We start from the raw sequence: 17,828 nt of genomic DNA, 5'->3' as shown, positions 1-17,828 counted from the left end.
CATCCATCTGGCCCATCAAGACTCACTCTCATTTCATCAGTCCATAAAACCTTAGAAAAATCAGTCTTCAGATATTTCTTGGCCCAGTCTTGACGTTTCAGCTTGTGTGTCTTGTTCAGTGGTGGTCGTTTTTCAGCCTTTCTTACCTTGGCCATGTCTCTGAGTATTGCACACCTTGTGCTTTTGGGCACTCCAGTGATGTTGCAGCTCTGAAATATGGCAAAACTGGTGGCAAGTGGCATCTTGGCAGCTGCACGCTTGACTTTTCTCAGTTCATGGGCAGTTATTTTGCGCCTTGGTTTTTCCACACGCTTCTTGCGACCCTGTTGACTATTTTGAATGAAACGCTTGATTGTTCGATGATCACGCTTCAGAAGCTTGGCAATTTTAAGAGTGCTGCATCCCTCTGCAAGATATCTCACTATTTTTGACTTTTCGGAGCCTGTCAAGTCCTTCTTTTGACCCATTTTGCCAAAGGAAAGGAAGTTGCCTAATAATTATGCACACCTGATATAGGGTGTAGATGTCATTAGACCACACCCCTTCTCATTACAGAGATGCACATCACCTAATATGCTTAATTGGTTGTAGGCTTTCGAGCCTATACAGCTTGGAGTAAGACAACATGCATAAAGAGGATGATGTGGTCAAAATACTCATTTGCCTAATAATTCTGCACTCCCTGTATATATATATATATATATATATATATATATATATATATATATATATATATATATATATAAGGAACCTTTGACACTTTTTCATTGCAACTTTGAACAATGTTTTAAACTCATGGTATCTTAAGTATTTAACCTAGTGAGCCAGCATTAATGTATCCAATGCTAGAGATTTAAGCACTTACGTACCTCGCTCTGGATAAGTGCGTCTGCCAAATGCTGTAAATGTAAATGTAGATGGTTGGTTAAATTTCAAAAAATATTACAGAATAAAGAATATATATATATAACTCTTCTTACTGTTTGTAGGATTTGAATAAACAACTAATGTCCACATTCTACACAATACAAAGCAAGTTCTTGCCTTTTTTTTTTTTTAGCCGATTAATGTTACCTGCCACACTGCATAAATTGTTCCAAAGGTTTTGAGGAAGTTCAGGGTGTTGAGTTGGCCTCAAAATTCCCTGGATCTCAAGGGATCTGAGGGTTGAAAATATTTTGGGAATTGTATCTCATACTACAGTTATCTCATACTCGCTACGTCTTTCCGATATGTGGTCTAGTGGGCATGTTTGCGGTACACTATTATTTTCAAATTAACAGCCCACATTAATATTTCTAATATTAGAATATTTTATGTAGTCTTTTTATGTCACTGCCGTTTTTCAAAGTGACACTATTCAGGAAATTAATATAGCATACTTTAAAGATTACTAATATTATCCCTTCCATCTGACCTTGTCCAAAGGCAGGATATAGTATACAGATTGTAAAAATATTATTATTTTTAATGAATTAGGCAGAGCAATTTTTCATGGTCATTTAATCATTAGCACAAAGCCAAAAAATGATGAAGGCAACAGCAGATATACAATAGAAAAAAGTCTTAGATCAATATGTTTAAAACAAGATCAGATTCCACTTTAGTGGAATATGTTAGCTAAAAAAAGTTAATAAGTAATAATAGCAGGTTTGTTATTCTCATTAAATAGAAATATTTGCTTTTATTTTGTTGTTGTAATCTGGACATTATATCTAAATGTCAAAGCTACATCAGGCCACAGTTACTTTTTCAAGTGTACATGTAAACACCATATAGTGCAGCATAATTTCATCATGATGGTACTGAAACTTGAAAAGGCACTGAGGCACCGTGTAGTATGAGTGAGGCCAGAGTCCAATAATTTATTTCACTGAGTTTTTATAATCATGATTCAAACACAGAAGCTGAAGAAAGGAAAACATCATCTACCATTGGCTAGATAGACAACGCCTGATCATCTCCCAATCAGGATAATCGTACCCTTACCAAGGTCTGCCTAGAGATATTTATGAGACAACCCGTCTCCAGCCCATTGTGACCCTCTAATAATTTATACAAACAATCTCTAGTAATAACAATCTCTAGTCACAACCAACTTCTAGTCCTGCACACAGAAGGTCAGAACTTCACAAACAGCTTCTTAGTAAAAACGTCCATTACAGAAGGGAGCGCAGTTCTGCAAGAGGAAGTGGAGTTCTGCCAGGAGAGGACAGGGTTAACTGGAAATGTATTACCTGAGAGTTTACATAATATTAATACACATTATACTAACCTACAGAATTTTACTTAGTAGAGAAAACTTTAAGGCTCTTCCTGGAGACACTCTTGAGTCGCATGCAGTGCTCATAAACTACATTTACACAGTTGTTCAGGTAAGTCTTTTACTTTCTTGTTTTATTTTATAACCACAAAAAGTACAGAGGGTTTATCAACATTATCGATTCTACTGACTCCTCATTACACATTAACATTCATTCCAAAGGTGTTCAGTAGTATTGAGATTAGTTCTTTGTACAAGTCACTCAAGTTCTTTCATGTCATCCTTGGCAAAACATTCAGGTATTATACTGTTATAGGTCTTATACTGTGTAAATATTGTATGTTTTTTGCTACCTTTAAAAGAATTTCTGGTGACAAGTGCTTGATCTCCAAAGAACGCTGTCCTTCCACTCAGTCCTATTGAGCTTTTGGATTGTTTGCTTGACTTCACCCTGTGTTTATCAACATTATCGATTCTACTGACTCCTCATTACACATTAACATTCATTCCAAAGGTGTTCAGTAGTATTGAGATTAGTTCTTTGTTCAAGTCACTCAAGTTTTTTCATGTCATCCTTGGCAAAACATTCAGGTATTATACTGTTATAGGTCTTATACTGTGTATATATTGTATGTTTTTGCCCTACTTCATCAACTATGAAGCTCTCTGCTTCAGGTTTGTCTGTATCACACCACTACAAGGCTACCCACTGTGTTAGCCATGTTCATAGATTTGTTTGTTTATTTGTTTGTCTTTATTGATTTATTTCTTTAACTTTTATATGCAAAGCACTTTTAAACTCATTATTAATGTAATAATTATTACTATATGTCATATAATAATAACAACAATAACAACAGCAATAATAATAATAATAATAATAATAATAATAATATTAATATTTTGTTTAATTTCCTTTCATGTTGATATACTGATGGATAACTGTCACCATGTGTTGTGACTGTGGCACACAGTCATGGTTGGACGCACACCCAGATTGTCACTTATCTTTGCTGTATTGGCAGTAATAGGATTTATACTGCTCATTAGCATCATCACATCTCTAAAGGTGAGTATAACTCATTTAGGGCCAATGATGTCCATAAAGTACCAAATGATGTCCATTTGGTACTTTATACTAAATGTATTTAATAGCACTATAATTTAATTTATTTGCTCTAAAAAATTGTATCAAGTATATACACACACATTTTGCACTGCAGTGCTGAAGTCATTTAAAGCAACACTGCTACACTACCTACTAAATTTTGACAGCTGTAACCCTCAAAAATTTTAGTTGTACCCAATTATGCAATGGAAAGTAAAATGGCTTTTTAAAGTAAGTGCATCAGCAAAATATATTGAGGATTAATGACAAAGTCTAATTCTAGTTATTACTGCTGTTAGTCGTTCAAGACTTTCCCTGATTTGTGCCCACTGCTTTGATTGTGTATCGTATTCAAATTTGCTCTTTTCACTGTTTACAGGATTTAAAAAATCATCAACTAAGATTTCCGCTCTACAAAATTAAGAGCAGCATTCACTCAGCCTTTAAGCCTCCTAAAGTCATGTCCCCAGTGGTGGTACACCAGAAATACTGTGGACAATTTGTCCAGAAGCTCACAGAAGAAGAGGCCATAGAACAGAGACATTTGCTCAATTCCCTTGCATGGCCAGGTCCACCCGTGAAAGGCCTCCCTGTGAATTTCAGCAGTAATCCTGCCAAGAGCTACTTTGTGATTCAGGGTCCACCAGAGCAACACATAGGTGATCAGCTTGTGGTTAAAGTCCATGTACACAACTTCTTGGGCCAACCTAAGAAGCATGGAGGAGATTTCCTGATAGCCAGGCTGCATTCACCTGAGCTGCGTGCTGGGGTTGCAGGGAAGGTGCTTGACCACAATGACGGGAACTATACAGTACTGTTCCCGTTGCTATGGGCTGGTGTAGTGAAAGTGCAAATTACAATGTTGCATCCAAGTGAGGCAATGGTGTTTCTTAAGAGACTACGAGAGGAACAAACTGACACAGTGGTTTTTAAAAGCCTATTCCGCTCCGGCTCCCTGTCAGAGACAACTGACTGCGACATGTGTCTTCCGATCAACCAGAAACCACTCTGCAATTACACTGATCTTGAAACTGGAGAGCCCTGGTACTGCTACAAACCCAAAAAGCTAGGCTGTGACACACGAATAAATCATTATAACGGGGGTTATAGGAAGACCTTCTTTAACAAGTATGAAGCAGATTTTTTCAGGAGGTGAGATAGTAGCTGGAGTCTATTTGTAAATATCTTTTTAGATAGATTTTTAAGTTTGGATTAATTCCTTGTAATTTGAGAAAACTGGGAAAATCAAGTTTTGGTTTGATTTAATTACTCTTGCTCTGAATTAGCCATTCAATGAATTAGCCATTTAAAGTTTAAATAATAAATAATATTTTGTTTCAGTGGTGTAAATGTCAGAGTGCCCATACCCGCAGCAGAGGTGGACCATGTGACTGTGTTACCTGCAGAAAATAGTATGTTTTATTTTACATTGCAGTTTTTTCAACAGTGATTTTGCAATTTGACATACTTTAGAAAGAAATATATTTTGACTACATTAAAATTTAAGCTTCAGCCTGGTGAATAGTAATACATCAAAAGAAAGCCTGCCTAACATCTGTCAGCAGGTCACATTTGGCCCTGGGGCCAAACTTTAGACACCCATTCAAGCATTGGGGCAGTTCTTATAGTTTTCATTTAACTTACAGACTTAAAGCTAAAACTCTAAAGATCTGCTAAAATATTAAAGAAAAATACATTCAACACACCTTACTGTATTGTGATGACTCAATAAGACTTTCTTGTGACACCCAGAAGAGGATGGGCTTCCTTTTCTGTCTGGAAAAAATATCCAAAACCTGACATTTGAGAGTTAGGTTAATGTTTGAAGGGTCAGATCATTTATTAAGCTCTGATGACAATTACTAATAACAGTTCTTGACATGAGTAGTTAGCACTAAAATGTCTTCCAGGTTAATTAAGTTCTAATACTTTACAACTTTTCAGACATTTAAACATGCTTTAATTACTATTTTATTATTTTTTTGTTAAAACATTTTTATTATTGCAGTTGTGATTTGCATTTCACTGCACATACAAAATACACACACACCCTCAAATAACCACTTATGGCATACAGGCATTACTTTAAAAGGTACTTTTACTTTTGTTTTCTGACAAAAATAGTCTACAACTTTAAAGACTAAGACAAACCCAAAGAACAAAGCCCTCTCTTCACATTTAAACACATAGATAACACTCTGATTTGTGTTTTTAGTAAACTATGTTGTGATTAATATTAATATTATTTCCCCTTTTAAAGATCAAACCGAAGTAAAAAGTACTTACAATGCTGCTGGCTACTACTTTCAAGATAACTGGAGGTCTTTGAGCGGTGCAGCCACCCAGCAGTTTAATAACTCATCAGCCATAACAAATTGTCTAAGAGGGAAGATTGTGTACATGCATGGAGATTCAACAATACGGCAGTGGTTTGAGTACCTCGCTGCTTTTGTTCCTAGTAAGAGCACGATTTACTTTGTCTTTTATCAATTTCTTGCATAAACACACTAGTCTTTTCATGCTGATCCAACATGATGCTTACTTTCTCCTCTCTATAGACCTGAAACCAGTTAATCTTTACAGCCTTAATAAGGTGGGACCATTCATGCTAGTGGACAACAGTAATAATATTTTAGTGAACTTTCGCTGCCATGGGCCGCCCCTCCGCTCCACCCCAGTGCACTCATCTGAACTGCGCTACATTGCAAATGAGATAGATAGGATACAGGGTGGGCCAAACACAGTGTTTATATTAACTGTGTGGACTCACTTTGCCACTTACCCTATCGAAACATATATACGGCGTCTACGGCACATTCGCAAGGCTGTGGTGCGGCTGCTGAACCGTGAGCCAGATACGTTGGTTGTGATCCGCACTGCCAACCTGCAGACCATGAATCCAGCATACAGCCTGTTCTATAGCAACTGGTTAAGTCTGCAGATTGACACTGTGCTGCGTGCCATGTTCAAAGGTCTCAATGTGAAGATGCTGGATGCCTGGGAAATGACGTTGGCCCACCACCTACCCCATAACCTACACCCACCCCAAACCATTATAAAAAACATGATTAATGTAATCCTCTCCTTTACCTGTCCAGTTGGGAAAAAATAAAATTGTGTACAAAACCTTTGTATTTATTAAAATGTTATTATTATAATATAAACTGTGTGATAATGGTCACAATAGTTCTCCAAATTAGTTTCAAAAGTTAATCTTAATTTAAAATCAAATGTTTGAAGGCTCATCCTACTTTTAATATGAACACTCTGTACGTTATTCTGCACAACAGTAATAAATCAAAATGATAGATAAGCATAATCATGAAACCTTTACAATGTTTACAATAATGAGCTTACTTTCAGTATACACAAGATATTTGATAACTATTATAAAATATAAATATTTGAATAAATAATTTCTAAGATAATTTTCATAAATTTTGTTTATTTATTTTGTGCTTGCTCACAAGCTTTAATGTTTGATCCAGGAAAATTTCCACCATCTGCAAATCTGAAAAATGTTAAACACAGCTATAATTAATAATAAAACCACTTAAGAGTTGAGTATCATTTTAAAAATTTACAGTTTATTTTCCACATAATGCACGCAGGATATGAATTTAAACATCTTTAAAGTTGTAAAAATACAATCTCAATATCAGGGGGTTTATTTGTTTTTAGGATTTTTTTTTTTTACTGTATATAACTATCCAGTTTCACCCAAAAGTGAATTCACCTTCTCAAGATTTAGTAGCACCTTGAGCACTTTGTCATGTTCCTCAAACCATTGCTGAACAAATTTTGCAATGTAGCAGGGAGCATTATCCTGCTACAAGGTCAGTGCCATTAGGGATTACTGTTAAAGGGGTGTATTTAGACTTCAGCAGTGCTTGCAGCAATGTAGCTGGTACATGTCAAAGTAACATGCACATGAATGCCAGGATTCAGGGTTTCCATGTAGAACATTGCCCAGAGCATCACACTGCATCTGCTGGCTTGCCTTCTTCCCATAGTGCATCCTGTTGCAATCTTTTCTTTGTGTAGGCAGAGCACATGCTCCCAGCCATCCATGAAATGTCAAAGCAAACACAAATCATCAGACCAGTTCTGTGGCTATGCAGCCCCATACACGGTGAAGCACTCTATGTTTCCTTTATAGCCAGAATTAACGTTAACAATTCGTGCAACAGTAGCTCTTTTGTGGAATCAGCCAGATGGGCTAGCCTTCTGTCCCTATGCTCATTGTATAGTTCACTGTTTGTCCTACCTTAGATGATTGTTAGTAGGTGCTAAACATTGCATGCTGGGATAATCTGCTCTGACGCAGTCATCTATACATAACAATCTGTCCTTGTCCTTGTCAAAATCGCTAAGATCCTTATGCTTGCCCATATTTCTGCTTCCAACACATCGACTTCAAGGCATGACTGTACACATGCTGCCTAATATATCCTACCCCTTGACCTCTGAAATGAGATAATCAATGTTCTGGACAGCAGCTGCAAATAGTACAAAAATTGCATGTTCTGTTCTTTGAAAATAGAAGGAAAATAGAATAATGAAAATGTGAATAGGTCTGAGCCAAGAAAAGGTAGAAGTATGTTAATATTGATAATAAGAGTGGCTGTCTTACAGTTTTGGAAATGCTTGAATGGCTGTTTGATTTTATAAAACAGCCATTAAAACAACTATTCAATTTACTCCAAATTTCAAGATATGGTAATGTTATTGGAACTCTTTCAAAAAGTTGTACAGACTCTTTGCCTTCTTAAATGCTAAGTATTGTAAATGCCACACTAATGCAAAATGGCATATTTGGTATTTACAACAAGGACTATGATTTAGCAAAGTTATGAAATTTAATTGCATTCCTGTAGATAGACTATATGGCATATGTTGGGGATTTGTATTCATTCAGACAAAAGAGCATTAGTGAGCTACTTATGTCATGTAAGAAGGCCTGAAGTACAGTTAGCATTAAAGTTCATCCCAAAGGTGTTCAGTAGGATTGAGATTGGGGTTCTGTATAGGCCACCCAAGTTCTTCCCCACTGAAAAAGAACTTTTGCTCTTCTTCATGTTATTCCAACCTTGGCAAACTCCTAGTATAGGTAAACCTACCAGCATGTTTGTGGAAGGTGGGAGAAATACAGGAGGAAACTGAAATGCCCAGAGGAAATTGTCACAGATTCAGGGTAAATAATCATAATTCACAGACTTTAAACAATGAAAGGTGAAACTGTGGACTGGAGCTGTGAGACTGCAATGCTATTCACTGTGTCAACCATGTTAATAGATTTATTATTATTTATTATAATCTTTTATTTATTTATGTGCTTTATCAGATATATTTTGGTTCATTTGCTGAACTTTTATTTGCAAAGCACTTAATGTATTATTTATTATTATATTATATGATAGATATAATAACAATAATAATAATAATATAATAATAATAATAATAAGAAGAAGAAGAAGAAGAAGAAGAAGAAGAAGGAGAATAATAATAATAATAATAATAATAATAATAATAATAATAATAATAATAATCATTACTATTATTATTATTATTATTATTATTATTATTATTATTATTATTATTATTATTATTATTATCCCTAACATTATTTATCCTATAACATTATTTTGTTTCATAATGTTATGTTTTCTGCAAAAAGGAACAACACGGACAACCATTTCACTGCAGAGTCTTTACTGACGAGTGCTTCCGATCTCGCTCTCCATTACACTGTTCTCTGCTCCAATCAGCGCTCTCTCCACACACGGAGAAACTACCGTAATGCATGGAATAGATTCGCATAAACAATACATTACACATAATATTAACATTTACTTCATAATATTTAAAAAAAATTATATTTAGTCTTTTTATGTAACTCTGCCCTTTTTCAAAGTGAAACTATTCAGGATTTTAATATGGCATACTTTGAAGATTAATAATATTATCCCTGGGGGTTCGATTCCCGCCTCCGCCTTGTGTGTGTGGAGTTTGCATGTTCTCCCCGTGCCTCGGGGGTTTCCTCCGGGTACTCCGGTTTCCTCCCCCGGTCCAAAGACATGCATGGTAAGTTGATTGGCATCTCTGGAAAATTGTCCATAGTGTGTGATTGCGTAAGTGAATGAGAGTGTGTGTGTGCCCTGTGATGGGTTGGCACCCCGTCCAGGGTGTAACCTGCCTTGATGCCCGATGACGCCTGAGATAGGCACAGGCTCCCCGTGACCTGAGGTAGTTTGGATAAGAAAATGAGTGAGTGAGTGAGTGAGTGAGTGAGTGAGTTTTTTGTGTGGTTTAATTGGCTGATTGTGAGTCAGTGTCATAGTGTACTGGAACATTCTCTAAAATGTGTAGCGTACCTGTTCATCCCAACAGTATATAAAACAGCAAGAACACACACACTGATTTAATCTTTTCCCAGCTAGCTGTGGGACCTTAGTTGGTTCACAGTTTATATTTATCTAAAAAGAACTCTTTTTAAAGAACTAATTTATTCTATTACTCTTAGAATATGATTTAATATTAATATTTTATATTAAAATGTGCTTTTTTTAAAGAGTATGTTTACTCAGTAATAAATCTACACTTACTTACCACTGTACACATATTTCCCCATCTTCTGAGTCAAGCTGATGTTTAGTGTGTTAATTATTACTGTCTATTTTGACTCGGAGTAAACTTCTACAGTAAAGTCCCTTACATTAGAAAATCTTCATTGCACTCTCTGCTTATAATTATTTTGCTGCAAACATTCAAAAGAGCACAACAATAATAAAGCAATATGAGAGATGAACATAATTGTGTAACACTTTCAAATTGCTTATTTTACAATAGTACCAATTTTGTCAATGCGACCAAAGAACTTTCTGTGAAAGAAAAGGCGATAATGGGGATAAGGACCGCGCTACGCAGTGGCATAGATGTGTGCGTAAATCGAGAGGGAGTGGAGTTCTCCCAGGAGTAGACAGGGGGTTCACACGTCGACTGGTTAAACACTGTTGTTGGAAATGCATAACTAGAGAGTTTACATACTTGTATAAAGTATTTATACATACTATACTAAACTACAGAATTTGAATTAGTAAAGAACATTTTCAGGTTCTTCCTGAAGACACTCTTGACTCACATGCTGTGCTCATAAACTAGATTTACGCAGTTGTTTACACAGACCGGTAAGTCTTTTACCTCCATGTTTTATATGTTTTTATTTATTTGTATACCATATAACACAATAAATTTAGTCTTACCGCAAATTAATTCAGTATTTTGCATAATAATCAAGAAAGCCAGGGCTGGCATCAAAGTAAACATGGCTTAGGCTACCTTTAAAAGAGTTTCAGGTGTCTGGTACCGAATCTCCAGAAAACGCTGTCCTTTCACTTAGGTGTGCATTTTCTCAAAACCTTCGTGTTCTGGGCATCTGTGGTCCAAAAAAGTGTTTTTTTTTTAACTGACGCGTTATTTGTTTCCGCTTCAGCTGCCGGAGATAGCGATGCCATTTCCAAAGATACATTTTCTCTTCCAAAGTGCAGTGCAGTGTATCAACGCGTTCCTAATTTACGCACGTATTTTGAGCTCATTGTGGTGTTAATCTTACTTTGAGATCAGCACCACAACAGACCTGAACCACGTAAACAGTCAGATGAGGGGGATGCCACATTCTTCCTGTCATTTTTTAATGACAGACCAACGGTCTGATAAGATTTGTATTCATGTGGATACACTATATGGGCAAATGTCTGTCATCAAAGCCATATGTGCTCATTTTATTTTCTATTTCATATCTAGTTCTAAACTTCACTCTTCTTGAAGTCTTTCCATTAGATGTTGGGGTGCAGCTTTGGGGATTTTAGCCAAAAGAGCTAAAGTGAAATCATGCACTGATGTCAGGTGAGGAGGCCTGAAGTACAGTTGGCATTAACATTCATTTCAAAGTTATTGAGATTAGTGCTCTGTACAGGCCACCCAAGTTCTTCCATATCAACCTTAGTAACACATTCAGTTATTACAGTGTTATTGGCCCTATAATGTATATATTGTATATTTTGGCCCTACAGAATCAAGTATAAAGCCCTCTGCATCAAGCCGGTGTGTATCACACCAGCCCTGTGTAGCACCATACAGGCTGAATAATAAAAAAACACCAAACTGGGGACATTGGTGCGGTGAAACTGCAAGGCTACTCATGATGTCAGCCATGTTCATAGATTTATTTGTTTGTTTGCTTGTTTGTGTTTATTGGTTTATCTGCTTAACTTTTATATGCAAATCACTTAGAGATTGGACTCAAAATTATTTGAATATTATTATATAATAACAGTAATAACAACAACAGTAATGTTACTGCTACTACTACTACAAATAATAATAATGATGATGATGATGATGATGATAATAATAATAATAATAATAATAATAATAATAATAATAATAATAATAAAAGGTTGTTCAATTTTCTTTTTTTGCTGATATACTGATGGATAACTGTCACCATGTGTTGTGACTGTGGCACCCAGTCATGGTTGGACGCACACCCAGATTGTCACTTATCTTTGCTGTATTGGCAGTAATAGGATTTATACTGCTCATTAGCATAATCACATCTCTAGAGGTAAGTATACTGTAACTCATTCAGAGCCGAAGACGTCCATACAGACAGCTGATGTGTATTAATTATATATATAATGTGTATTAATTAGATATATAATGTGTGTATGTATATTTATGCAAGGGAACATAAAATAACTTTTTTAATTAAATGCATTGGCAAAATATATTTAGGATTAATGACAAAGTCTACTGAAATTTATTACTGCTGTTGTGTTCAAGACTTTCCCTGATTTGTGTCCACTGCTTTGATTGTGTACTGAATTCAAATTTGCTATTTTCACTGTGTACAGGATTTAAATGGTCAACTAACATTCACCTTCTACAAAATTAAGAGCAGCATTCACTCAGCCTTTAAGCCTCCTGAACTCGTGTGGCCGGTGGTGGTAAACCAGACATACTGTGGCCGATTTGTCCAGAAGCTCACAGAAGAAGAGGCCATAGAACAGAGACATTTGCTCAATTCCCTTGCATGGCCAGGTCCACACATGAAAGGGCTCCCTGTGAAGTTCAGCAGTAATCCTGCCAAGAGCTACTTTGTGATTCAGGGTCCACCAGAGCAACACATAGGTGATCAGCTTGTGGTTAAAGTCCATGTGCACAACTTCTTGGGCCAACCTAAGAAGCATGGCGGAGATTTCCTGATAGCCAGGCTGCATTCACCTGAGCTGCGTGCTGGGGTTGCAGGGAAGGTGCATGACCACAATGATGGGAACTATACAGTACTGTTCCCGTTGCTGTGGGCTGGTGAAGTGCGAGTAGAAATTACCATGGTGCATCCAAGTGAGGCAGTTGCGGTGCTCAAGAGGCTGCAGGAAGAGCAACCAGACAGAGTATTTTACACAAGCCTGTTCCGCTCCGGCTCCCTGTCAGAGACAACCATCTGCAACTTGTGCCTTCCTTTCAATCAGAAACCACTCTGCAATTTCACTGACCCTGTAACTGGAGAGCCCTGGTACTGCTACAAACCTGAAAAGATAGGCTGTGACACACGAATAAATCATGCTACAGGGGGATTTACTAAAAACCTCATTACAAAATATGAAGCACATTTCTTCAAGAGGTGAGGTGGTAGATGGGCCCTTTTTTGGAGAAATGTTTTTAGATAGCTTATTATTTGAGAAATCAGGGAAAAGCAGATAATTAGTGTTATTTAAGATATCAGCTGTGAAGATTATAGCTCTCAAATTATCAGCTCTGAAATATTTTAGTATGATTTAATAATAAAATCATGCTATGATGTAAATAAGAATTCAATTATGTAATTGTTTGACAAAATATATTTTACCTTTTATTTCAGGGGTGTAAATCTTAAAGTTCCTATACCTGCATCTGCAATGGACAAAGTGACTGTATTGCCTGCAAACAACGGTATATTTTATATTAAATTTGCAGTTCATTCAGCACTGAATTCAAATTCATACTCATGTTGTACATTAGAAAATTTATTTGGAAGAAAAAAATAGGTATCAGATCTAATGTTATTAAGATCAATAAAAATGTTGAATACAGTATAGTGAATGGTTATCAAATGTATTTGTGTTTATTCAGTATACTATGTTTTATGGATCCTGCAATATGTCAGGCTCTGGAAACAATTTGTTGAACTTTAGTTCAGTAAAAAGTGTGCATCTAGGGTCACATGGCCTAGGTTCACGCAGTGTGATCAATACATCTTGGTTAAAAAAATCAAGGAGACATACCATTAATTTAACAGTCAATGCAGACATCTTTTAACAAAAAACCTTACGATATTTTAAGGATGATAATACACATCAGCCAGAACAGTAAAACCACTCAGTGACGCAAATAACATTGAATATCTTGGTACAGTGGCACCTGTCATGGGGTAGTATATATTGTGCAGCAAACTAAACTAAACTGGACAGTAAGTGTAACTAGAACGTACATTTCCTGAAGAAACTGTGAATGGTGCTTGCACGTGGCAAGTTCCCCTCATCGTGCTGAGTATTTTGATATGTCACATGTCCATGTTGTGCAAATTTTTTATTTTCACATGAAATCACGTGACGTCACGTGACTTCATCAAAATACACGTGAGGAAGTTCCCCCATTGTTCTGAGTGTTTTGATATGTCACATGTCCATGTTGTAAAAAGTTTTTTGATTTTGCATATTTTGGGGGTGGGGCTGCGGCACAACCGGAAGGCCAGTCGGTACACCAATTTAAAAGATTGTTCAGAGTATCACCCTAAAGGAGCTGGCCGAGTTTGGTGTAGATAGTTCAAAAGCTTGCCGATTTCTAAACCTCCAAAGTTTATAATGGGAGTCTATGGGAAAAAAGGCCGATTTGAGACCCGGTACCGGGAGTACCAGTACTCGGATCGCTTAGAAAAGTCATAACACACCTCTTCTCAATGAGCCGGTCAATTTGACCCCTCATTGATGGGTCTAGGACAAAAGCTGCGGAACAAGTTACGCGCCAAAGTTTTGTCCGGAAGAGTATGCAGGATAGTAAGAATGATGCTTTGCAAGCACCATTAATTAATGATGCTTCACAATCTATTGTAAGAGGGTCTCCAACATTGGGGACAAATCCTAGCAAATCTAAGTAAACCATTCTCTCAAATCTCACCCTTTGCTTTAGATACCAGTTTATACACAGATTTGTGCATACTGTTGATAAACGAGGCTCTGTAGCATGTTCTGATTAACAGACTCAAATAACATGTATATTGTAATGATTAAGAATAAATGTTCATTTCTTTTCCCCTCAAAGAACAAAACGCCATAGTAAAAAACAATTACAATGCTGCTGGCTACTACTTTAATGGTACCTGGAGGTCTTTGAGTGGTTCAGCTGTCCAACAGTTTAATGACCCATCAGCCATAACACGTTGTCTTAGAGGGAAGATTGTGTACATGCTTGGAGATTCCACTTTGCGTCAATGGTACAAGTACCTCACTGCTTTTGTTCCTGGTAAGAAACTACATTCAAGCTTTATTTTCTTTCAGTAATCTTTATTTTATTAAATTATTTGCTTAGTGATATAATTAATTTTGATAACTCAGTCATTCTTTAGTTTCTTGTCTGAAATTTCCTGTAGAATATATTAAAAGATCTATCTGTCTTATCTATTTTTCCCATGATGCCCCCTTTCTTTTCTCTGCAGATCTCAAACAGTTAAATCTTTACACTCCTAAGAGAATAGGACCATTTATGGCTGTCGACAGCACAAACAACATTCTGGTAAGATATTGCTCCCATGGGCCACCCATCCGCCTCACCCCAGTGCTCTCCTCTGAGCTGCACTATGCAGCAAATGAGATAGACAGGATACAGGGTGGGCCGAACACGATCGTGCTTGTGAGTGTGTGGGCTCACTTTAGCTCCTTTCCTATTGAAACTTATATACGGCGCCTCCGGCACATTCGTAAGGCCGTGATGCGGCTGCTTAACCGTGATCCAGCTACGTTGGTGGTGATCCGCACTGCCAACCTGCAAAAGCTGGACCCAGAGAACACTATGTTCAACAGTGACTGGTTCTGTCTGCAGATTGACACTGTGCTGCGTGCCATGTTCAAAGGACTCAATGTGAAGTTGCTGGATGCCTGGGAAATGACACTGGCCCACCACTTATCCCATAACCTACACCCACCCCAAGACATTATCAAAAACATGATTAATGTAATCCTCTCCTTTATCTGTCCAGTTAGAAAAATATAGAATTGTGAAAAATAAATTATGTAATGTATATATTCCACAATGCATTCCACAAATATAACAATAAAACAATGTAAGGGTAGCATAAAGAACCAAAAAAAAATGTCAATCAGTTTGCTGTGACTCAATTTACCAACATCTTACCTTTTAACTGATAAAACAGTAAGATGGTGAAGCCTGTCTTGAATGGTGAAACCCCATTGTGCACCTCAGCCATGTGTGGAGCTGCCTACAACTACAGCTGTACATACTGCACCATGCAAGTTAATACCATGCTAATAATTCCTTCAATTAGCTTTAATAATTATCGTTGAAAATACATTTACCTCAAATAGGGTGAATCATCAGGAAATCATTTGCTCAACTTCCATATCTTTTTCTTTTAAGTGGGTAATGGTCCTGTACTGTAGGTGTCAAAGTTACAGGTAAAATCTAGGCAAATTTTGCAACCAGCCACAGACCTAAAAAGGTGTACTAATTTTAGTAGTTTGATAGCTTGTTTTAATTGTAAATAAGTAACCTGGTAACCTTTTCTAGTAACCTGATATTTTACCTCTATCATGCTCTGTTTTGTTTTTTCTCGTTTTGTTTGTTTGTTTCTGCTTGGTAAAAAGAACTTTTGGATATCCACCTACAGGAGTCAGTAATACAATATGAGTCAAATTAAATCATTGCAGATCATTACTGGGGCACGTGAGGAGTAAAAGGGGTGGCAACGCCCTTGGCAATGGCTAGTACACATGGCAGACTCTCCACAAAATCCAATAATAATAATAATAATAAATTAATTTAAAAACATGCTGTTTAACAAAGTACTTATTATAATCAGTAATGTGGTGAGGTTTTTCTTAGGAGACATTTATTTAACGTATAGTTTTAGTTATAAGTACTCTCTGTCTATTGTACAATTAATGTTTTCTGAATTTTAATGTTCAAATTAACCTCTGAGTGAGTCAACTATAACACAATTAAAACTAAAACGTCTTGTTTCATGGGATGTACATTAATCTATAAGCCTGAAAAAGGAAGACCTTTACTTTCAGACACTCTATTTTAAGACCTGTACAAGACCTGTAATCTATAAATATGTGTGTGTGTGTATACATATATATGACTTATCAGACAATAGCTAGCCATGCTGTAGAGGCGTGTGTTGCTGACGTTGGGTCGTGTGGTGGAGTTATTCATTCTTAAGCCTATGCACAGCAGGCAGGACAGAATGACCACCAGGCCTCTGTGAAATGTCCTGGTACTCCAGATGGCCAGTCCACCCCTGATGCATCAGATACTGAATGAATTACATCTTTTCACCACATCTGAATAGATCCTGAAAGTACAGACAGAGCCTTGTTGTACTGGGGATTTTTTCTGCATAGATACAAGTATGATCTATGTTAGACAGCTTGCTATTTTCAGAACTCAGTTCCCCTCTCCAAGTGGACACATCACAGGGTGTCCCAGGGTCTTCAGTTGTCTGCCAATTATTAATTAATTATTAATAATAATAATAATAATAATAATAATAATAATAATTATTATTATTATTATTATTATTATTATTATTATTATTATTATTATTATTATTATTATTATAATAATAATAATAATAATAATAATAATAATAATAATAATAATAACATTTTAGGCTTTTGTTTTAATAAACCACCTATCCTTTAATCTATGACTGAAGCATACATATTTCTAATACTTTAAGCATAAATATTATTTCTGATTGCTATTGTTAAAGATAAACTTGAAAGCTATTAAAAATTAAGCTGTTCTTCAGATAATTCTCATCACTATGTAAAGTCATCCAACAAATTATGCGTAGGTTTATGAATATGTATGCAAATATCAGCCAAGCCATGGTCTTTGGTCAACACAGTAACATTAGCCTGCTGTAGCTAATTCACTGGCTATTGTTGAATTCTGCAAATAAATTTGTAAATGTAATACTTCTAAATGCACTACAAAACATAATAAATTGCAAATATACAATTTAGTGTTTAATTTACTTCAGATTCATTTGTGCCTTGGATAAATAAGCAGAATCCATACAATGTAAGGGTTTTGAGAATGTCTCTATAATTCATTCTCACCTGGTGCCAATGTCCATGCCACGTTCAGTGTCACAGAGATTACACTTTTTCT

At 36.3% G+C, this 17,828-nt stretch overlaps 2 protein-coding genes across 3 annotated transcripts; both read left to right on the top strand.

Annotated features, from left to right (window-relative positions):
• The first annotated feature begins 1,630 nt into the window (after positions 1–1,630).
• On the top strand, positions 1,631–6,593 carry LOC132850035 (NXPE family member 3-like). Of its 2 annotated transcripts, XM_060876143.1 has the most exons (6): positions 1,631–2,375; positions 3,238–3,332; positions 3,751–4,523; positions 4,713–4,783; positions 5,632–5,829; positions 5,930–6,587. In XM_060876143.1, the coding sequence occupies exons 2-6, from the start codon at positions 3,240–3,242 to the stop codon at positions 6,481–6,483; spliced, it is 1,689 nt and encodes a 562-aa protein (XP_060732126.1). In that variant the 5' UTR covers positions 1,631–2,375; positions 3,238–3,239; the 3' UTR covers positions 6,484–6,587. The 2 variants fall into 2 exon arrangements, with proteins under 2 accessions (XP_060732126.1, XP_060732127.1); XM_060876144.1 differs by lacking the exon at positions 1,631–2,375 and having other exon boundaries at positions 3,167–3,332; positions 5,930–6,593.
• Positions 6,594–11,861: 5,268 nt separating this feature from the next.
• Positions 11,862–17,125, top strand: LOC132850623 (NXPE family member 3-like). Its single transcript, XM_060877269.1, has 5 exons — positions 11,862–11,997; positions 12,287–13,056; positions 13,294–13,364; positions 14,733–14,933; positions 15,127–17,125. The coding sequence occupies exons 1-5, from the start codon at positions 11,905–11,907 to the stop codon at positions 15,678–15,680; spliced, it is 1,689 nt and encodes a 562-aa protein (XP_060733252.1). The 5' UTR covers positions 11,862–11,904; the 3' UTR covers positions 15,681–17,125.
• Positions 17,126–17,828: the final 703 nt, after the last annotated feature.

The sequence above is a fragment of the Tachysurus vachellii genome, chromosome 8 (genome assembly GCF_030014155.1).
Source record: "Tachysurus vachellii isolate PV-2020 chromosome 8, HZAU_Pvac_v1, whole genome shotgun sequence".
Classification (NCBI taxonomy): Eukaryota; Metazoa; Chordata; class Actinopteri; order Siluriformes; family Bagridae; genus Tachysurus; species Tachysurus vachellii.
Note: the sequence above shows the minus strand (reverse complement) of the source record. Positions and strands in the feature narration are given on the sequence as shown.